This window comes from Neospora caninum, chromosome IX (genome assembly GCF_000208865.1).
Source record: "Neospora caninum Liverpool complete genome, chromosome IX".
NCBI classification, from domain to species: domain Eukaryota; phylum Apicomplexa; class Conoidasida; order Eucoccidiorida; family Sarcocystidae; genus Neospora; species Neospora caninum.
The window spans coordinates 1,340,081-1,363,077 of NC_018390.1; the positions used below are offsets into that span (position 1 = coordinate 1,340,081).

General features: G+C 53.5%; 3 protein-coding genes across 3 annotated transcripts; 1 reads left to right on the plus strand and 2 right to left on the minus strand.

Moving 5' to 3' along the window:
• Positions 1–905: 905 nt before the first annotated feature.
• On the minus strand, positions 906–9,490 carry NCLIV_040150 (putative tubulin-tyrosine ligase family domain containing protein; the record flags this gene model as incomplete). The annotated part of the gene is made up of 8 exons (XM_003880924.1): positions 906–1,005; positions 1,415–1,612; positions 2,053–2,305; positions 2,614–2,872; positions 3,261–3,986; positions 4,340–4,413; positions 4,786–4,998; positions 6,241–9,490. 8 exons carry the CDS (start codon positions 9,488–9,490, stop codon positions 906–908), a joined length of 5,073 nt encoding a protein of 1,690 aa, XP_003880973.1.
• A 1,421-nt stretch (positions 9,491–10,911) lies between these two features.
• Positions 10,912–12,192, plus strand: NCLIV_040160 (aal091cp, related; the record flags this gene model as incomplete). Its single annotated transcript, XM_003880925.1, has 1 exon — positions 10,912–12,192. One exon carries the CDS (start codon positions 10,912–10,914, stop codon positions 12,190–12,192), a length of 1,281 nt encoding a protein of 426 aa, XP_003880974.1.
• A 1,328-nt stretch (positions 12,193–13,520) lies between these two features.
• On the minus strand, positions 13,521–14,230 carry NCLIV_040170 (conserved hypothetical protein; the record flags this gene model as incomplete). The annotated part of the gene is made up of 4 exons (XM_003880926.1): positions 13,521–13,873; positions 13,927–13,973; positions 14,033–14,123; positions 14,185–14,230. 4 exons carry the CDS (start codon positions 14,228–14,230, stop codon positions 13,521–13,523), a joined length of 537 nt encoding a protein of 178 aa, XP_003880975.1.
• Positions 14,231–22,997: the final 8,767 nt, after the last annotated feature.

The window sequence follows — 22,997 nt, forward strand, 5'->3', positions numbered from 1 at the left end:
TCTACCGCTGAATGAACCCCGTCGAAGGAAGTTTGCAGTGGGCGTCCAGGTTCATGTTTGACTGCTGGATTTTCCGTAAGAAGTCCTAGAAACCCTCTGCAAGTCCTTGGAAATCCCTCGAGCGATGGCTGAGCATTCAACCAACTTGGCTGTCAACATACGCTGCCGAGCTGCCACGTCGGCTAGGGCGGTCTTGCCGAGGAGGTCCGCAAACAATAGCCTCGGGGAGTCACCTGCGAGGGGAGGCAGCCGCCCTTCGTGAGCAGTCGATTCGATGGGGGGCAACTCGAGCGCAACTCGTCCCTCTTACAACTGAATCCACAGGGCAGACACCAAATAACTGCTTTAATTGTTAGTGGCGACGATGTGTTTCGTAAAGGAATCTTGAAGTTCTCTAGCAAAGATTGGTTGACTCTGTTTTAGCAACGAAACTGTCATCACATCCGTAAACCCCACACACTGCAGGGGAGCGTCACGCAGCCAGGCGGCCTCAAAAGAAACGGGGCGGCTATGTCCTGAACGGCGCATGGCTACAAAGGTTGCTCAGAAGCGGAGACACGACGAAAATTGCTTTGTGCGCTTGCACCACATACCTAGGTCTCGTCGAGCCCAAATGGCGGCAACGCTATTTGTCACTGGGCCCCGATGAATCAGTTCAAAGTTGCCTGTGTCGGGACGTGTTCGCGGGTTCCAATCAAGGATGACCTTCAGGGCATCGCAGAGACACTGAGACGCAAGGTCTTGGACGCAACGTGTGGAGGAGCTGCTTCCAGGATCAGGAGATTTCGTCACTTCCAACAGCCAAGGCTTGTATGAGGAATCAATCAGGAAGTCAAATGCGAAAAGCTCATGCGACTTTGGCCGGTTGGCGATCTCATTCTGAACAGAGCAACACGTATCGGTCACTACTTTCCGCATTTGAGGATAAATTGAAGAACTCCAAACGTCGTCTCCGCGGGAGTTTTGCAAGAGCTGTTGCAGAGATTCAGAAGTCCATATTTCGCCCTGTACGCAACAATCGTCGCACGCACGAGTCCGCAGCAAGGGAAATGGACATGCTGACGGTGGTAACTATACTGAGACGCGCATCGACAGTTTCAGCAACTGAAGGCCTCCGTGTTGTATGCGTGCGTGGATTGCGGCTAGTGTCCAGGCGTTTCCGCCTTGCAGGAGGATCTTGAATCACCCTGAAAGGACGGTACACATTACGCCTTAGATCCTCATAGAATGCACCCCACACGCCCAGAGACGTTAATCCAAACTCTCAAAACGGAGGAACGGTTTCCTGGCCAGTACGTATGCTGTGTGACCTACCTCTTTTAGAAGAGGACAAAAGGGTTCGGTGAAGGCCTGCTGTCGCCTGATGACATCCAGATGAAATAGCAAGCACACGGGTATCGAGCTAGAGGCGTACAGGCGCGGGGGATACTCGATGATGAAATTGATATCACCGCCCTGAACCATCCATGATTCCAGCTTCACCTCCATCGTACAGAGCGGGAAACAAGAACATATCGTATGTGAGCTTACGTTCTCGGCGTCGTAGACTTGCAGCCCCGGATACCCCTCGTTCCCTCTGCAACCCGGACCAGCGCCGCCTTGTACAACCAGACTGCAACAGGCGACAACACATTCATGGCAATTGAGGCGTGTGAAGCTTCCGTCGAGTTATGCTCTTGTATGGGGAGACAGGGGTCGCCCGCGCTTGTGCCTTTCACGGAGACTGTACACTTTCAGTTCCAATGCTCTTTCGCATTGTATCTGGGTCTAACGCAGGCTGAGAGATTGAGGTGAGCGAAGCAAGTGACCGGGTGAGTGAGCGAGTCGGAATCAAAAGCATGCACCCTGTTTTTGAGAGGTGAGACAAAAAATGCAAAGCGTGCGTCTCTGCCTCCCTCGCTTAGACGTAAGGCACATAAACGGCGAGAGGCGACCAGGGTATGACATTGAACGATGTGGAACGCGTGGTTTATCATGTGACTTCTGCCGGTTGCTCACACGCAATGTCTCATTCCTTGTCGAGCGAGTTTAGGACCCGCCCTGCTCCAGTACCACCCACTAGAGTTAGAAATCAAACGATGTTTACCCGTCAGCGGACTCCAGGACGTGACGAGGGCAAACATCCGGATATCGAACTTCTTGCCGTTAACAGTAAGAGGTGTTTCCACTAGTTTCTGGATGAGCAACTGGGGTCGGTATTTCCCACGAATCATCTTCTCGATATCTGCAAGGCGATGGCAAACTGATGCCGGCGGAGCCCCCTTTGAGTTGCAAGCAGACTTCAACACCCAGGCGCTTGACCATCCTGAAGGACATCCGCCAGAGACACAAAGTCCGTTCGTGAGCAAGCATGCGGCGGGTGAACGCGTCACATCATAATCGAAGGCGAGCGCACGGCTCTGCTCTCTGGAACGCACACAACGCATGCATCCGAGAAACCAAAAGCCGACGGCAGCCACGCCTGCCTCTGGCACCCCACGCAGTCGAGGCCAGGGCCCAGATTAGGCTGCGGAAAGACACTGGTCGGCCTGACAAGTGGCTTACATACTATCCACAGGAACAGAAACACGAGTCGAGAGGCTGTGTGTGTGAAGCATGAACTCCAGTACCCACCGTTAAGGCTCCACTGTTCTCGTCCTCGCTTGCGCAGCCATCGCAGGGCGTCAGCAGCTTCTCTGACAAGTTGCGGGGCGACCGGCAAGGGGGGCTTGTCTCCCTCGACGTTGCCTGAAGTTTCGGTCTCCTCGGACGGCTCAGTTGAGGTTCGATCAGCAGCCGCCTCTCCATCAGTGTCGCCGATAACAGCCAAGAGTGCTTCGACTACAGCGTCGGCCTTCTCGGTGTCGATGCCGGCCAGCAAGTGGAGGGGCGTCTGAACAGCAGCGGTGAAACAGCAAAGCAAGCATTCACTGGCGCGTGGATTCTGACCAGCTCACCCTTCAGTAGCACTCCAAGAACAGCTACTGGAAAAGAGAGGCGTTTTATGTAAAGTGGCCATGGTCGAGGTTGCGGCGAAGGACGATCACTCCCTGAACACACCAGGAAATTCCTGGATTGGGTGTCTGCGGTGCGCGACACAGGCTGTCTCGACACAACACGAGAAAAGCGTTCGACGAATCCATTCGCCAGCTTTTGTCTCCATTTCATCCGAAACTGCGAACTTTGCAGTGCTCGCTTGAGACTCCTGGCGGCCAGGGGACTCTTGCTCAACCCGAGAGCAGATGGGTAGGCATGTGCTGAACCAAAACACTTCGGCATACCTCTTCGAGGCGTGCCTGCTCTGTTTCACTGACGATCGGGCAATCCAGGAGAACAGCGGCCCGAGAGCGGTGAGCTCGGGCTCTGTCCGCCGCGTAGATGGCAGCCTTGACTGCCCTCGGAGCCAGCTTTGGTAGCGCGCTCTTCACGGCACCAAGCAGTAACTCTTCTTTCGTTGTAGCTGCCTCGGCGTTTTCCTCCAACAGAACGATTTCAGACAGCACACTGCATAAGCTGACTCGTGACGGATGCATCGACGGCCCGTTGTCTTTTGACACAGACACCTCAGGCCCCCCGTTGCTGCTGGCAGCAGAGCCTCCCGTGCAGTCTGAGGGCTCGTCTCCGGGAGTCTCCTGGTCGTCGCGAGGGCTGCTGCATTCCGTGCTCGAGATGTTAGAGAGGAAAATGTCTACGGCACTGTCCCCATCCCCTGCCAAAGGCGGGTCAGCTGCCGGAGCAGGCAGAACGGTAACTTCCACTGTTGGACTAGGCTGGAGACCCCCCTTGGAAGAGACGAGTATCATCTGCCTGGTCGCCTCCGGCAAGGAATACGCCCAACGCAGAAGAAAAAGTTTAAGAGTAGCTTCAGCTCTCGTGAGAATATAGTCCACTCGAAATGCGGTTACTTCGTCTTCGTCGTTCAGAATGTAGGTACGGGGCACAATCGCAACATGCGGCTTATCGAGAAGGAAGGGCGTGAAGGCGCGCAAATTCTTCAACAAGCCAACCTGCGGAAGAACGCATACACACCGTGCATTTTTCGGCTAATGGAAGGCTAAGGACGTCAGTTTCGGGAGAAGCGTGGAGCATCAGTCTGACATTATCCGCGTGGTTTAACCCCAAGTCTTCATCCTTTGACGATTCTGCTTCTAGGCGTTGCACTGCTCCATGACACTCGAGGCGCTTGCTAGGGCGCCCCTGCAAGCTCAGCGGCTTTCGACAACCGTGCGTCTTCCTCTGCCGTCGCACGCGTACAACCGGATCGAGAGACACGGATGCCAGGACCCAGCCGCGGGGCATGTCCAGGTGGCCACGGAGCGCAGACTGTGTGGTGGTTTCTGACCCACTCCGAGATTCTTACCCTTGTGGTTAGACCCGTTGTGTCAGGAAACTTGTTCACGATCTGGTAGGGCAGGAGTTTCTCCGCATCGAACGCTGCACCATCAAGACAAGCAAGAAGCGATGGAGCGGCGTGACGTGGTTTCTGGTGCCTCAGCACGCACACACGCACACTCACAAATCAGTGACAATTGCATCCAACGGAAACTTTCCTCTCTTTCGTCAGGGGAGGAGACCTAAACTGCGATTAGGATGCCTAGACCGCTTTCGTAGTCGCTCGATGGCAGGCGCCTAACCCCCCCTCGGGCATAACGGCCCTCGGAAGCTATGAGCCTACGCAGTTGAAAAAGCACGAGACCAGGATTTGTAACTGAGAGCAGGTGAGACGAGAAGGCGATTCACTAGTCAGGATTGGGGCACGCAAGGAGCCATCTGCGCGGCCCTTCGAGAATACGCGAGGCAAGTTACCGTCGAAGGAGGCAGTTGCTGTGGCCTTTTTTGATTTCGGATCTGCCGCTGCAGCGGATGAACTCGCGGGCGCCGAAGGCGTGATTTGGACACCAGGTGCCGAGGCAACGATCTCCGCCCTGTGCTGCTCCCTCAGTTGGCCCAGTGTCGCGGCATCCGGCAGCCAGCGCAAACAGAAAAACTTGCTGAAACCATCCGGGTTTTCAACCCATCCTGGACAGCAACGAACGGCAAGTGACACAAGCGTCATCCGCGACATATTTCGTAACGGCAATAAAACTGTATATGGCTGAGGGATTCTCGAATGGGGGTTCTCACTCCAGGGGTCAGAGGGAAGGCCCCAAAGGACACAGAGAAAAGAACGAGCTAAAGTGCATTTCACGTCCCTACTTGCGATGCAGGTGACCCCCGAACAGTGACACAGGCTGGTCCTGAGCTGTTCACGTATCGCCGGCTTTTTGAGTTCAGTCGGCTGTGTTACGCCGCCTGGCACCCCCAGCGAGCGCCTGATGCAGAAAGTCATGCCGCAGGTGAAACCAGATGGCCTACATTTTTTCTCCAACTCTACATCTGTCACCTAACGGTACACAGGGCGTGAAAAGTGGTGAGATACGGGGCCAGCTAAAGACTTCTGCTTGGGGTTCCTCACCGCGCCGCAGCAGTTCATCTTTGATAACGCGCGGGGTCATTGAAGAAAACACCTGAGCAGCAAGGAGGCGGCAACGCGTCAGACGGAGTTTGCTGCATTTGCAAGCAGCGACTGCCGGAACTGGTTAGGCAGCGACGAAACGCGATCAACACTTGTCTCGACATTGGAGTACAGTTAAATCGTCTAACAGGCCCTGTTGAGAGTCCACGCCGACACCTCGGTACATTTCTCTTTCCATTTGCTGGGCACGAGGCTCATGTGAAACGAGAGCACTTTACTGAAGCAGGAAAACGTGGTTGCGGGCAACGCAGTAGCGACTGTGTCGGCCACTCATCTCGTGCCATGCAATCTGCCTGTGCCTGACTTTTTTGTTGACTGCGTCGTTTTGGGCCTGCCACTCTTCGAGGGTTTGAGGCAAGCCTGCATGCAGGGAAACAAACACAGATAAGGACGGATGTGTTTGCTCTAGCCAATGGAAGAAGAATCGAGCGCGTCCGTTCTCAACTGCATGAATGCCCTGACAGTCTGCCCCTGGAGATTCGGGTGCACACTGTCTCTCTCCCTCAACCAATCCAGCAGTGGTGCTTGCTACGCGGTGCCGCGGATAGGATCTTGACTTCTGGATGTTCAAATTCCGTTTCCGTCTGCCCCAGCTTGCGCCAAGGCCTCAACAAGCACAGTCCCGATCTGAACGCTTTGCGACGAGGTGCTATCAACGAAGTTTCGTGCTCCGAAACCGGGCCTTTTGACCTTGCCGAGACGCGAGACTCTAGTTGAATACACCAGAGAAGTGTTGAGTTGCCCACCTTTTTCTTGCGACGAGGCAGATTGTCTGTTCTGCACGAGCTTTGTGCCAGGGCCCGGACGCGCTGCTGATCTGGCACCGGTCACGCCTTCTGGTTTTCGTCTGCATGACAACCTCCCCGAGGACGGAACGGAAAGAGGCATCCGAGCTCGAGGACCCGCCGCAGTCGCCTTGGCTTGGGAATCCGGGCCGCCGGACTGCTTGGTCCCTTCAGACGGGTTCGGTTTCGTCCTCTCAGCTCTGTCTGCTGTATGTCCACCGCACGCAACCGACGCTCCCGCAGTCGCGGCCGGACACAACGTGCTGGATGCCAGAGGCGTCAACAGTTCCCCTGCAAGAGACCCCGGCTGACTCATGCAGGGGTCTACATCCTCCAGTATGTCTGTTAAGCTGCACGAGTCGGCGATTCCGTCATGCGTGATGACCTCTGTTGTTTCGCAATAAAGGCGTCTCGCACTTGTTCCGGCGTCGCTTTCCCAAGGCGCTTTGGCTTCGGTACTTGGCGCCAAGCGATCAGCGAACCCCAAGTCCCTGCGGTTCACTGAGTACAGCGACTTGAACGGCAGGGATTGGCAATGGCTTCGCGCGGTGCTCGCACCCTCCATCCACCGCGATGTCCGACTTCTGGTCGGCGACCCGGCGTTGCGCGCTGTCACCTGCGCGAGGGCCGCGGCGAGGAGCTGCCACGGGTCCGCTGACGGTTCGCCACTTGCGGAGTTGGATCGTTTGCCGACTCCCGGAGACGAAGGCCGCCCTCGAGGCCACAGCGAGAGCGGACCGGGAATGATGCCGGACTCGAGCAACTTGGCGTGAATGGCAAGCGCCAAAGGATCCACTGGCGGTCTGCCTCGGACCGCGCCGCCCCTCGAGGGCGAAGAGACACCTGGATCTGCAGCCTCTGGACGGCTGCTCTCGGGCTCCTGTCTCCCTGTCCCCGGTATCGACGCACGCCGAGATTCCCTCCGCATCCCAGCCATACTCGTCGCCTGTTTCGGGACAGAACTCACGCCAGTTCGAACCACGCCACGCATGTGCCCGGAGGGCGAAGATGTGCGAGCGAACACCGCGGTCGAGCCACGGGGGGTGGCGGCTGAATCCGTCTGCTTCGCCTTTCTAGCTGTAAGGGGAGCATCCTGACTGTTGTGGGCGTCTTCCACGTCTCTTCCATCCTCCGTGAGATTCTCGTGTGAATCTTCAGCGAATCCTTCAGAGTACCGGCGAGTCAATCTCCGCGCTGACAAGCCAGATGGAGAGGAGATTCCACACACGTCCTCGGCAAGAACCGGGCCTTTCGGACACAAAGGACTCTGCACTTGACGCTGGTCAGCGGGAGAAGGGTCACGGAAACGACCCCCGCCCGTGGCTGCGCCAGCCGCTAGGTCATACTGAGCCTCTGCGAGGTCCTCAAACACAGCATTCGATGAATCCGGAGCGGTAGCTGACAGCAAGGTTCCTGGCTTCCCTTGAGCCGATCCGGAGCGCGTTATATTCTGGTGCCTTGCTTCGTATTTTAAAGCTCGATCCGTTAGCTCCGTCTCGAATCTTCCGAGTCCTGCAGATCCAAGGCACCTTCTTGTCGGAGAGCTGTTCACGGTGGGGCTGAATCGGTACCTGGCAGGCTCACGTAAGCCACCGATATCGGCCGAGCCAGTTTCCACTCCTTTCGTCTGGGCCCGAGTGTGTGGACCCTTGGTCTCCGGCCCAGACACTTTCTTGCAAGACGAAAGTTTCGGAGTATGGTTCGTGCCTGTGGAACGTCCTGCTCTCACTCCTCGCGCCGACGTCGAGCATTTTTTCTCTTGATGGATTGAGACACGAGGCGTTGCCACGGGCTGCCGAAGAAGTGGCGTCGAGTAACCATCGGTAGGCAAGATAAAGTCGTCTGCGTCAGGAAGGTAACGGCGATATGTAGACTGCCCAGGTTGGTGAGAGGCAGGAAACACAAGGCGAGATTGTGCATAATCAGAACCCCTGCGATCGGCAGCTCGCCGTGGGGGGCAAGACAAAGGCCTGGAGGAGAGGTTGCTGGTATGACTTCGTGACGGTAGGCGATTCCTAGCGGCTGCTCCGCTTGGGATGGACAGGTGCGGAACTTTCTGGTGCCTGTTACCGCCTGTCTCCTCTGAGGGCACGACTTGGCGTTGACAAGTGGAGACGGAACGGCGCAAGTGAGTTCCAGAGGTCCGAGTGGGGCGACACCCCCGCGCCTTGCCAACAGAATGCGAAGGCAAAAGGGACCACTGAAGATTTCCGGGAGAAAGACCTTTCGTCGGGAAAGCGAGAGAGGTACTGAAACGTAGCGGAGAACGTGGCAAACACAGGGGGTGTTGCTTGAAACGAACTCGGTTAACGTCTTTTGGATTGCTGCATTTAAACAAAACTCCCGCAGAGGCGTACGGGGAGCGTGCCTGTCGAGAAGGCCCTCGGAATGTGAACGGAGAGGGATCAACACAAAGGGTAGAATGAGGGTCCATCACTGCGACATGGATGGCTAGAGAGCTCGAATCTCCGCGGGGACTGAAAACCGGTCCACCGATCGTGTGGAACAGCGAGGTTTCACGCTTTGAGCGTGGGCCGCCTGTGAAAGTTTCCTCATCACTATAACTTTCTAGTGAACGCGGAGACGGAGGAAGGTTTAGCTCTCGTGTCGTCTTCGCTGGGGAAAAGGTGCCGGAGATAAACCCGTTGGTGACCTGGTAGCAATCGGTCTGGTACAAAGGCGCTTCGTCACCAGGAAACAGCCTCGGCGACCCCATGCCGAATTCCCTCTCATCTTGGACTGCTCGCCTGAAAGTGTAGCTCTCTCCGCGCTCTTCGTCTTCCTCCTCTTGACAAGACGCGATATCGTCATCTATCTGGAAAGGCGAGGCTGCGGAGCCGCCGGGCTCCCCGCTTGCACGGCGAAACACGCATGGGCGTTCAGTGGTAGCGGGAAAGGCAACAGGCCCATGCAATTCTTCTGGGGCTAACACACGGGGTTCTGCTGGCGGTCTGTTCATTCGTCGTTTCAACACGTCGGGAATGTGATCCGGTAAATCCTCTACGCTGCATTCAGTCCCGATGGCCGCAGTGCTCCAACTGGTGCCTCGGGTGTCGGCTTCCAAGTCCGAGTTTTCTGACTCCCTCTCAAGTTTTCTGGCCTGAAGAGGTATGCACATTTGACTTGAACTGGGTTCTGAGAAGGACGCGTGTTCAAGAGAATGCTCTACGAATTTGGGCGGCAAAAGCGGTAGCCGAGCGGGCTGTGCCATGGTGCAGGGAGACGCGGATACGCTAGGTCCCTGGGAGTGAGAAAGGGTGAATGCTTGACTCGAAGGCACTGCTTCTAGAGCAGCTGGGTCAACAGGCACCGCGTGGTGGGCTTGTGGAGCAGAGGGAAAGCTCGCCAGGGCTGCGCGTTGGCCAGGATCGTGGGGTGACTGGCAACCGGGAGGCACGCGCTGGATGCCTGGGACACCGGCATTCGGTGAACTCAGCGAGGTAAAAAGAGTGGGGGAGCAGAGGGGAAAGGAGGAAGGGGGGAGGGGCCCACTGCTTTCTGGCCATCGCAACTGCTGCCCGATGAAAGTCCTGGAATTCTGGCCGACAGTAGAACTCGCACCGGCCACTGCAGAGAAAGTAGGGGACGCCATCACGGCCTGCATAACAACAGTCAGAAATGCCTCAGACAAGAGGCTAGTAGAACTGATTACAAAAATGGACCCTTCAGCTAAGCGTAAAGTCGCCAGAATTCGGAGTGCTTCATCTGCGGTTGAGCCGCAACTCGAGTGTCTTGCTCGAGAACCCGCTACCCCTGGGCTGCAATGAGGCCCGCGCGCGGATGAGAGAAATAACAATCGAACGGCTGATTTGGACCGGCACGTCAACGAAGGCACCAGCAGTGAAAAAGACAAAAGTTACGTTAAAAGTACGGGCCTCCAATAGTGAAGGCCGCGTCCCTATCCGTGAAAATCTCATCGATGCAGTAAGCTATCCCTCTCTGGCAACGCTGGTTAGCGGCCCAGTATCAAATCTGTCTTGAGGCTGTCGACATCTAGCGAGCGCTGTCTTCCTCTCGTCTTCTGTCATGCTGGTGCAGAGCCTGATCATGGGCGGAAACCTTCAACTGGCGAAGAGCGAGGAGTGAGCCCCAGCGGCAGAGCCCAGCGCCCAATTCACTTTGGAGAACACTGTTTCTTAACGACCGGAACGTCTTCAGCATTCTAGTCATTTCCATGATGGGCTGGTGCTTGCCCTGACGTGGTAGTATCCCAAACAGTACCTCCGGCCGGATTCACGAGGAGTCGGCGGTCGAAGCGAACGCGCATGTCCGCAGTTCTTCCGATTGTTTTACTCTTGCTGGCCAGCGTCGCCTCTTTCGTTTTTCCATTGTTTCCGCAGAACGTGGTCTACCGGGCCAGGAGCATGCATAATTGTGGCGCGAGTATCGAATGGATCGTCAACTGTTTACGGGCTTCCTGGCAGTAGCCGCTGTTTTTTCGTGGTCGGCCTTGCGCAAGTTTGCGGTGTTCATCAACTCTCCAACTCCTGGGATGGCCTTGAAGTGCATGTAAACACGGTTTCTGTTTCTGGTCTGTCTCCTGCCTGTCCCACACATGAATGGATCTCCGTGCAGTGCATCGTCACAGCGGGGTCTAAGCCGTCCTCTCCTGTCATCTCCCATCTCGTGACGATGATCGACGAAGGCTCCAGTCGTGTTCGGTTTTCGAGGTTGGCACGGCCTTCACTTTCGCCCAGGACAGTGAACTCCGTAGGACCTGTCAGGCTGAAGTGGAGTGATTCACGTTTTCATAGTGAAGTTCCACCCTCAACCGAGCGTGGCACCGTGCACGACACTCCAGAAAGAACGTCATCCGACGATATTCAGCCGATTCCAACCGACTTACCCGCCCCAGAAAACTGGACATCTCTGGAAAGAGTAGGTGGAAAGGCAGCACCTACCACTGTACCATTAGGGGGGGACATCATCAATGATGAAGAAGTGAGCTCTTCTGCCCTTGTAGCGGTGCCGGCCGGGGATACCGCGCCGTTCAGAACCATCGCTCAGGGTGAATTACAAGCGGATGTCCAGGACGGTTTCTTCGTGTCTCGGACGAGACAGCCTTTGCATGGATTATTGTCCGAGCCAATGGCGAGTTACAGCTTCGCGGGCTTTACAGCTGGTGCACTTCCGTCGGTAGCGTCTGTGTTGACGGCCGCAAAAGGACACTTGGCATCATATCCTCGCCTCTCTGATCGAGAGGAGTGTCTTCTGGCTCCGGGAAGCTTCAGTTTTTCTCTTCAGCAAGGTCTGGCGGCGGCTGCTCTTGCTGCTGTGACCCTCAAGTATATGTTCTGCGAGAGACCCAAGCGGAGCCTGAAGACCTTCTGTTTTGATTTTGCAAAGCTTGTAGTGGGGGCTCTTTTGTCGCAACTCATGGCCCTTCGTTTCTCCACGGTGCTCTCTCATGTTCATTTGTCGTGGATTCATGAAGGAGTGGATGCGTGTGACTGGTACGTTGTTAGTCAGTTTGCCGATTCCAGTCTTGGGATTTGGCTGGTTGTGAAAATACTACGGATAAGCGAACAAAGATTCGCTTATGAATCCGGCCAGTACAGCTACAGGCCTGGCGGAAGGCCGGCGTTCAAGAACTTCATTGGTCAGCTTTTTATCTTCATTTGGATAATCCTCGTTGGCAAGTTGCTAATGTTCATCGTACTCGGTATTTTTACGAAGCCTCTTTCAGCTGTGGCGTACACCGTGCTCTCCGCTCTTCATCGCGGGAACGCTGAGCACAGATTCCTCATCGTAATGGTCATAATCCCAGTTCTGACTAACCTGTTTCAGTACACCACATTGGATTCGATAATCAGATTCAGAAAAAGGTCCGTCACAAAGGAGGAACAGGCGTTTTTCGAGCTGCATTCCAAGTGTGATGAATCACGAACCACTGTTGATGCTGACGGTCTGTGAAGTTGTCTCTTGTATGCCTGATGCCCCCGTGGCGACGTCATTATTGACGAGTCGCCTAGCATGGCTTCCCTGTCGACTTCCAGCAATCATGTAGGATATAAGTCCAACAGGGCGGCTGGAGGCTGGAACCCGCTATCTGTTCATCGGGATGGTTTGTCCATTTTCTATTTTCTCGAGTTAAACTTAAAAGTGTGTGGCAATTCTTGTGTATGTCTCATGAGCAAAGACGGAGCAATGTCTCGGTGGGATTCAGGAGTATTTTGGGGATAAGGTGATACGTTCAGCCGGCGGCAACAGATATTTGGAAATTGTCAGTCAAGAGTGCTTGGTGAGATACCGCCGGCTACACAAAGGATGTCTGACATGTTCTGAGCTGCGTGCATTCACCGATATGTTCCAAGATGAAAGTGTAGGGGATTCGTGGGAACCAAAAGAGTGTGAATGGGTCGGCTACAGTGACCGGTTTCTTGTCAATTAGGAGTTTACAATCTAGTTCCCAAAATAATAGCTATATCAAGTTCGTAACGGAGTGGGACAATTGTGGGTTACTAGACCCGATAGCGGGCGAGGTGTTTCTCATCACTGCAGAGGCCGGTTGGATGTCATGCAGGAAAACGTCTCTCCTAACCAGAAAAGGGTGACTTGGGTTACCTGCAGGTACACACTGCAGACTCACTTCGTTCCATAGTTAGTTTTTGGATGGCTCGAAGCAGCCGATCGTTGTCCTTCGCCCTGTTCTTTACTAGGACACGATGCTTCCTAAATCGTTGAGGCGGATGATTTTTGGGCGTGTTGCTGATCAAGGGCTGCTCCCTTCTCCACGAGACTGATGTGATTCCAGAAATGTCTGGATTCTGATGTGTGGAGGGATACTTTCAAGACGTCGGTCTGCGGCTTGTAGAACCGCTTACTAAGTTTTCAGGGATCGAGACTGGTCTTGAAAGTTCTTTCAATCTGCTTTCGAATGCTGTGAACCATAAAGGGGAACTTGCGGCAGCTGTCACGCACGTTTATGGTAGTACCGGTCAGGCGTCGGTCCATTGAGTCTGCCAGGGCTGCTGCAGACTCCATCATCGCATTATGTGCGAGCTGACCAAGACACCACACTCATGGCGTTTGCTGCTATCAGGGTGGTTGAATGAGCTCACGGAAACTCGGGATTCTTGCTCCATCAGGCGTGTTTGCACATTTTGAATGTCTGCCGATTTAGCGACCTCATGCAACCGCGCGTCGAGTTCCTGAAGCCTTTTGTCGACCACGGACAGCAAGTCGTAAACGGCCTGTGAAACTGAATCGTATGAACGACACTCGATATGGTCAGTTTATCGCTACGCACCTTTATTTCTAAGCGGTTGTTTTGAAGGGTTTCGACGGCCTCCGGTGTTCGCGTCGTGTCTCGATTTCCCTGAAGCGTTGCCTGGGAATCTCTGAATTGGCTGGGGAGTCGTGTAAGGTGCAGGCACTCTTGAACTTACGCAGCAAGGAAATAAACGAAGGTCTTTTCCCCTCGTAGCGTCGGAAACGTTTCCCGAGACTCGAGTGGGCTGGACCTCCGATGTCCAGGGCAGTCTTGTACAGGGGGCAGGATCTGTGTGGAGGGAAAGAAGACCTGAAGGCAAATCGCCTTCTCCGGCGAGAAGACAACGGGAACGCGGGTTAGAAGCTACTCGAGACGCTTTATCTGTCACATAGTAAATGACTCAGGACCGCTTCCTACGCCAGGAAGTCCCATACCAAGTGTTCCGTCGTCTTCTCGTGCAGGAGTAGCACCATGGGGCGCGCTGGTACTGAAGAGACTGGATAATGTCCGCGCACTCCTAGGTTACGAGGGTGGGAGTACCTTTGAAAGTCAGCGTCGGCCAGGCGGAATTCTCGATTGCACGCTTCGCGTATAGTCTGTAGACTGAGGCAGCTCTGACGCCTCTCGAGTGCTGAAGAAAAAGGGAGTGCGATGGAATCGATACGCAGTGCTGGAGGAAATATTTGTCTTACAGCCTCCAAAGGTAAAGGGTCTTGCAGAAAAAGAGTTTTGCCACATCTTTATCAAAAGTAGTGGGACCCCTCCCACACGAAAATCGACACGACACCTTGCAGTCCAAAACACAAGCCCGTTGAGTGTCAGCGGATGAGAGTTGGTGATGTGTGTTGTACGCTTCCGTCCATTTAAATGTAAGGAGGAACACGGTCGCTTAACATTTTTACGGGGACCACGGGGGGGACGTAACCCTTCAGCGAATGCTGCATGTTAGTTCTTCGTCAACCACATCATGAAGTGTATGTACCGTGAAAGTAGCAACATTTGGACATGCGACGTGAACGCGGCCGACTGTTTGACTACTAGCGTGGATCGTCTGCGCAGGCAATTGTTAACAGAAAAGTGGCCGATCGTATTTGCCCCATCTGATAATAGCTTCTTTAGTTTAGATTTAAGGAGCGTGCCACCTGTGTCGGGCGGTGCGTCTTCTGGCACGGTGCATTTACCCAGAGTCATCAGCATGCATCACTGACATGTACATAGTAAAGGGAGACGGCACGACAGAAGTGGGATTCCGGCCTTATTGAGAAGCCTGATGGACTCCTGATTAACAAACTCGTGTGAGGATCAATAAGCTTGCATGTACTTCTGTGTGGTGGTTCATACAGAAACGCGGTTGCTGTATCAGGGCACGCAGATGTTTGCAGTCATATCCGTTCGCTCGGTCATATTCAACTACAGTACGGGACCTTCCCGTGCAAAGGGATGTGCGCTCGGTTCTTCCTTGCATTATCTCAGTGAGAGAGAAAACCTTTCTTTCCGAACTCTTCCACCGGCGGAGTACATTTCGGCTGCAAACGCTTTTTTGAGGGAGACTCATCAGTCTGGGTCACCAAGCTTGTTAGCCTGTCCAAATGTCCACGATGCAGGATGTCACCATCCAGTGGCCGACCCAAACGGGACGCACCTGCGTCCTGAAACAACACATTGGATCCCCAGCTGCTGCTCGTGCGCAACTGCTCCTCGGTCAATTGTGCACCCTATCAGGTTCTGGGTTGTCGGATAAAAATGGCCGGTCATCCGGTCCCTCTGTTAAGGAGGACTGCGCGGTACAATGGAGCCCCCCCGACAATCAAACTCATAGTATATCGTACACTTACACAGGCTCCGCGGAAACTGAGATGCAGCAGTTTTCTATGCTTCGTGAGCTCCTAGTCGGTCATCAGCAGTTCAAGAGTAGTTCCTTGCAAGCAGGCGCCATCGGCGCTGGAACAACGAGCAGTGGCGGTGGCCGCGCTCAACGTATTCCTGTAGGTCCCTCCGCTACAGACCCAGAGAACCAGTCTGACATCGTACAACGCTCCTTGCATTACTGTATTTGTGGTTTATGTGAGCTTTCTGTGGGCTGGCAATCGCAACAGAGTGAACGGCGTCGCAGTCAAAAACTCTGTACCCACAGAGGTAGTTGGTCTTGTTCAAGATCTTCTTGTCCCTTTGTTTACCAGATTAATCACGGTTTGATTGACCAAGTTTTAAGTCGCGGACACTTCGGTCATTCAAACCCGTCACAAAAGTGTCTGGGTGAAACAGGAACATCGAATTGTGCGAGTGATCAGCACTCTCTAGATGGTACTTCACCGTCGGTGTTACATCTGTACGCCCCAAGCCTCTTTCCAGGACATTGCTGGCTTTCTCCAACAAAAAACAGGTGGCATCTACTCAGGACGAGGAGAGGGTGTAGGAAGAATTCGAATACTGTTTCGACGGAACACACCAAAATGGCGCGAGATACTATCTTCGTTATCGACGACGTTGTTAAGTGCATTACAGATCAAGCCGTTGACACGAGACTAGAAGTCGTCCTGGTACACGACTCGGACCATCCTCTCCGTTTAGCGACCGCTCCTCTACTCCAGTGCTTTGCCTTGAGGTTCCGCAAGGATGCTGGGTCGATACCTTCGTCCCACACGGTCAGTGCGCATCTACGGCTGGCAGATGATCTTTCTCTGACAAACCTAGAAACTAGTCGATGGGGACGTTGAGGAATGTCTTCATGGGGGTTGTTCTCTATTGATAGGCCACTTGGAGCCATGTCCACACAAATTATGTGTGTGCTCTCCTGCTAACCGGCTCGCATATCCCGTATAACGGAGGCGACGTCTTCCTTCCGCTGCCGTCTGAGTTATACGACACCCCGTACGGATTCGTCTTTCCTACAGTCCTTCGCTTGGATTTGCTGCATATTTGTTTCATAGGCACCCCAGGTCCTCGGAGAACTTGTGGGCGTGGTCTCCGATGTGTCGGACACCGACCATTCATTGATTGGCTGTGGAGACAACGGTTCAGAAGATACTCAGGTCATCGCGGAGACGGTTGTCGCTGCACGCCAAAAAGTGTGTAGCACTGTTGAATTACAAACACACTTTTCTCCCGAGGCTGTTCACAGTACGTAGCGTGCAGATGTCTGAGCTAACTCAGGAAGTATCGTGTGAATGATCGATAACAGTGGAAATGTGCCACCCGTGTGCATAGGCTCACAAACTGCATTGTCCTGCTGAGCACACCAGCGTGTCAGAGAAGGGAAGCATGACTAGAGTTATATTGTGGTCTTGCTCGGCAATGTCATGGTCAGGCATTTTCCAACAATGGCGCGACCCCGTCGATCTTGACAGGAGAAAGACTCCATTCTTGCTCTCCAGTGATACGCAGATCGAAACTGCGGCCAGGGGCCCGAAGCGGCCGGACGAGATTAACTACGAATACGAAGAGCTCAACTTGCTTCTGTCGGAGCCGTTACCAACTGCGCAGAAAGACGATCCGGAGTTCCACCATGATCAGCAGCAGAACCTCACCAATCTCTGCTGGTTGGCAAGACGCAGTCTGATTCTGCCAGCAAGCGGTCGTTTTGCCTTGCATACGCGTAACAAGTGTAATATCATCGCGTTTGTCCACCACTTTGAACTGCCACGCTACGACACGTTAGAACCCCTCAGCATACAACAAAACTGCCAGTTGCACACAGTAAGCGACCTTTATGAAGCACATGCTATAACGGCAGATAGAGATTGGAGCCCATTAACTCGGCGTGTTGCTGGTAGCTTCCCAGGCATTGAAGACATTCCATTCATATCTTTGATCATCATTATGATAAAGGGATATTGCGTGACAAAGTGACGTTGACTGAATTATGCTTCTGGCACACGGTGCCCTGGTCACCGTTCAGGCAGCGATGCCTCATGTACCCGTTGTACGGCTTTGCAAGCAGATACTAGAAGTGTTAACGCTTGCAAGTACGAGCATACACCATTTGGTAACAGCCGCAAATGTTCGCGATGGCGGTTGAGCCAGCTCAAGGGAAGTTGTCTCGTCCTTGAAGAAATGGTTGGTCCTCTCCTGAAGAATACGCGGAAGCGAACCATCTGTTTTTCCATGTTTTTGCTTGGGTTTCAGGTTTTTGTGAACGGCTGGCCACACTATGTCCTGACATCTATACCAGGGATATCGATCCGTCCTGGTGATCTGCTATTTTGTGATCTTGGGCCCCAATATTTTCGTACCCGTCGTGCTGAACTCGCATGGCAGATATCTCTTTTGAATAGAGGTAAACAGTTCACCCGTTATCACGCATCCGGAGATAGTGTCCCTTCACACTTGCAGCGGCATACAAGCTGGCGGTACACACTTTCGAGGCAATCGCGAGTTTGTTTGAGGCTGAGGTATTAGTACACACAGCAATTCTCGAACACTACCATTTTTCATTTGTTGGCTTTGAGTGCTGTGTTCATGACGTGTTTGCTACGATACAGCGAGCCAATCAACGGCTCTCAGGAGTTCTATGTGGCTCTCGCCGTCAGTAATGCCAAATGGTGTAATGCACAGGGGCCCCCTTCATGATGGTCACACACATGTTGGCGGCTACATTCTTGCTGTCGGCGACCCCGAAGCGACAACCTCTGTGTGGAGTTTCCCTGACCAGAGAGAAGTACGAATTGAGCCTCTGACGACTCCTGACAAGAAATACCACTCGGTGTTCAATAACGACGTCCTCAGAGAAATCCAAATACGCCACCGAGGCCCGGTTTTCGAGGACATTCGGTGTCGTTGCCAGGAATGCCACCAGACAATGTCAGGGAACTTTGTCGCTTCATCAGTTGCCAACTGTAAGTGAACGCACCGAAGCCCCAGGTCTCAGCGGTTGCAAAGCCGTGTTAATGTATTTGACGTCTTTTCGAGAGAATTGGAAAGAGCGACGACACCGGGATTGATGTGCAATGTGCCCCTTTGCAAGCGCAATACCTCGGGACCGCGCTTGGTCAGCTTCACGCAAGGCAGCTACTGAAGATACGTGACATTCGTCAGCTACCTGTCTTTCTTCATCATGCCAGTGCTTCGATATGTTCCAGGATTTTAATATTGGATATAGGCGACTAACCAGCATGTGATCTGGTTCTCTTCTCCAGCCGGGTGATGCTGTCACATGTGTTGTGCTCCCGGCTCAGTTGTTTTGTTTCAAGTTTTATGCAGAACATCGACACCACGGAACCGGCAACTGGAACAGTCCCAAAGTGAGGGAGGGAAACTCCTTCTTGTTCTTTGTTCTTCCTGTGGAGCCCCCTTCCACGCTCATTGTGTCTTGGGCAGCAACGCAGAAGACGAGCTTCGACATCTGCAGGGAAGTTGGAACTGTCACACCTGCTTGCTTCTTGCCAAGTGAGCAAATAACGGCTATTTAAATGCGTACGTCAACGCCAAATTAAGCCCCTTAATATATCTGACGGGTGTGCCCCCTAAGTGTGTTGGAAGACTACAGAAGGAAACACTCCCGCCAGCCAGCACTCAGAGGGAGCAAAAAACACTCGATTGATTGAGCATCAAGTTTCTTTGTCTGCCTTAAACTATATTTTCTCTGTTCATCTAAAGGGGTCTGTACCTCAACCGAATGTATGTGCTTCTGACCTTACGATGCGGATGCTTCTGTGCATCAGCACATGCGCTGGGACTGTGTGGTGCGATTGGTAGGCCGCCTCTATGCATTTGCACTACCCGTCCCCGTTGACCTGAACTTTCGAAATGGTCACTTTACACAACTCACTTCCTACTGACTATCGCTGTTGTGACCTTCTTAGGCCACTAGATGCGGGGCGCTTCGACTGTCCACGTTTCCATTTTGTATTATTGTGAAGCAATCTTACCCACTATGTGCGATTGTATTTTCTATAGTGACCACAGGTCGTCTTATTGAGGTATCTGGTTTTTGTTATCTTCTTGGCTACGAGTATGATGATTTGGTCCGATTGAATGCAACCTTTTGTCAGTATGTCATTTCTCTTGTGCCCGCTAGGAGACCCAATAGAAGGAAGTATATATAATATCACCGAGGTTTGTGTCCCGTTTCTCTCTTGTCGCTTTCAGGCGCGTTAAACAGACGCGCCGCTCTTTGAAACATGGGCGCTCTGGATCCGCGAAGAACAACTGGCTCTATGCCTCCGAATCAGCCCGGCTAGATTACAGAATGGCAGCAGCAGCTGCTGTATCAAGCACAAAGAATGTTGACACAACTCTTGACTGCGGACCTCTTTTGAGTAGTGCCGGCATATCGGCATTCCAGCGACTGCGCATGAACCTTCGACCCTGCAGAGTTTGCTTCCGCGAAGCCGCTCGCCTCTTTAGGCATAAGCGCATGTCCCAAAACAGCAGCGCGTCCAAAAGAGTTTCTAGGGATAAAAGCATTAGAGGTCTCCCAATTCGGCCTAGAGGCAACACAGCAAGTGGCGTCGATGCAAGACGGTTCTCCACTCGTGATCCCCATGCATACGGCCGAGGAGGCTGTCCCCCTTTCGCCAACATTACAGATCTCGAAGGAGCGGTTAGCGCTTCAACTGGCGAGCCTGGCAATACGTGGGAAAAGGTGAACTGGATCGGAGAAGCGGGTATTCTTTGTCGCCTCCGAAGAGGTCATGTGTACGCACCCGATTTTGACGACACGTCCTCATGGCGATCATCAGTGCAAAGAGCAATCAACGTATATCAGACAGGCAAGTGTAAACCCTTTCCGGTGAAACGACATCTTGACATTCCTTCGTTTCCTCACGAAAACCTGTTCGCGGCGGTGTGCTTAATGAGAAGGGTAACACCAAACTCGAGGTTGTGTGCATCGAGCTATTATTCCTACAAAATCCCGTTATATTCAGATGGTAGCGACGGAAAACTTAGTTCAGTTCTTTCATTTAACGTACTCCCCTTCCCGGTAATAGCATAACACCTCTTTAGAAATCACTTGCCACGTAGAGATAAGACGGGCAATATCGATTTTTATCGTTTGATCAAACGCATTTCCCTGCAACGAAATGTTGACAGAGACCGTTGAGGACCATCCACTCCCTAGGTTGTCCGTAGTTACTGCAGTGCGTTTTGTGAATGCGAATGTCTTTTGTCTGTGGTTCGCTTTGTGGTTGCTGGCATTCGTGTAGTGGCTGCCGCATTGAACGATTCTCTGGTACAAAGACAGGAGCTCGAGGTTGCGCTCCTCCACCCGCCTGGGGACTTTGATCCTGTGGCTGCGCATGAGAAACCGCTTCCTTCCGTAGGTCACACGACTAATACGCAGGCCGAAGAGGAAGTTTTGCCGTGGGAATTGGCTGCTCTGCGGCGCCCGGATAATCACTACCCCAGGGCACGAGGGACTGAGGAGGTTGCGGACATGTTGGGCGTCCCTCCCGTAGTTGGCGACCAAGGTAAAATGTGGCTCTCCACAGATCGGATACAATCTCATGTCCCTCATCCTACGGCGAATCTCGAGTCATTTGGTGGAAGGCACCTCAGAGATTGGCAGGACCACCAATCGACAAAACAACGCGGCCCCAACTCCGACGTGCTCAAGAAAACATCCTCTGGGCGGCAGGGAGCCTACACTGCCAAATGTTTCCATGGTGTGTCGAGGAATCTGTCTGAAGCGCCGTCGCTGACTGCATCCCGAGCTGCTGTCGACGAAAACATACATACTGCACCAATCACAACCGTGTCTGCACAGACGGTTTTTTCCCAGGGGCCGCAGTGTTCACATGGTCAGACTTTTCCACTTCCTTCTGGAACGGGCGAGGAGAAATTGCAACAAGTGAGGGCTCGTGCCGCAGCGTCTACCCACGGCCTGCTACTGGAGCTGGCTGCATTAGGCCCTAAGCAAGGGGTGTATGATAATGTCAGTGAGGTAGCGGAACCTTTCGAGGAAAACAGGAAGAAACAGAACATTCAATTTTCGAGCAATGTGCAGTCGCAAAATGCATATATCAAGTACACACAGCCAATCGCCGCTCTCGAAGCCGGACAGAATGGAGGCCAGCAAACTGTTCCGCTGCAACTGAGCCGGCAAAGCACCCAACACGTGTTTGACCTACTTTCTCAACCACAAACGTACAGAAAGCACTGCTTCTTGAACACGCAGAACGAACAGGGCCTGCTGCAATCCCAATATAAGAATGTGAATTTTCCTACTCAATCGTCTGGAGTATCCTGGGCTTTTCCCGCTGCACTTACGTCAGCACCGAAAAACGTATGCAAGCGTACTGGAACTCCGTGTCTTTGGACTGCGCCACCAACCCGCAGAGAATCCAGCACGTCGCAACGATCCACGGCGCACTCGTGGGGGCAGCCGTACCCGCTTGGTGTGCTTCCCATGTTGCCTTCACTGCCCTCGACACAGCCAATCTCGCAATCGCTGGAGCTCCGGGCTCCGCAGCGAGAGATGACAACCGATGAACCGGATTCAGGGATACCCCGTTTCTCTGGACAAACAGAGCAGTATCCACGATTGCCCGAACACCAACTGTTTGATCTACGGGGAGAACACATGAACCAGGACATGCCTCAAGCGCCTCTACTTCAACAGAAACAGACACAGGCGCCAGTTCTTAGTTCCGTAAGCGCCCAGGAGCCTCGGCAGCATCAGGACGAGGAAACGCCAGTCGGCGCTTCGTGTCATGCACTCCTGATGCCGCTGAACTGTTTGGAGTCAATGTCTTCACCTGACCCTTCACTCCAAAATGCCGCGTGCTCATCATCTACGAATTCAAGAACCCAGGACCAGCATCTGCACTTACAGCTGCCTGCCGGGGACACTGAGACACCCCAGACACGCAGATCCCAAATATCATCTCAGCGACTGGAGTCTGCGAGCTATGCAGGAACACAGCACAACGGTGAACAAATCTCGGAGGACAGACACTGCACTTTTCGAACTTCCTTGCCGCCAGTGGGCTGCTGCAAGTTGGCAGCGCCTCAGACACCAGCATTTCAGAGCGAAGACCGAACGCTTGCAGTAACCGGAGTAAAAGAAGGCTGCATACAACGGAGGGTTCAGGACAAGGGCAGCAATCGAACCGCAGCTCCAGGAGACTTCGAAGAACTTCCAGTTCCCGCGTCTCTTGAAACCTTTCCAGATCCGCAGGTCACCGCAGATATGCCCCTCCAAAGCCAGGGTCTGGCATCACGGCCGTCAGAACAACCAAGGCGTACGCGGCCTGAGGATTCTTACGGGTTCGACGCAACGCTGAAGCCGTGGAATCCCCCACGAGACCACGAAGAGCATCGGGAGTTAGGCGCATCTGCCGTAGAAGGCGTGGCAAAGTGTTCTTCGGAACTAGAGACACAAAGTGCGACTGTTCTGGCGGCTGCGAACGCGACACAAGTGCCAGAACAGACCAAAAATGAGACTTCCATGGAGAAGATAGAGAAAAATGCCATTGTCAGCAAGAACCGCCAGATACAATGGAGCCAATCAGAAAACACTGATATGCATGATGATAATAAATGCGACTGCAGACAGCCGGTGAGC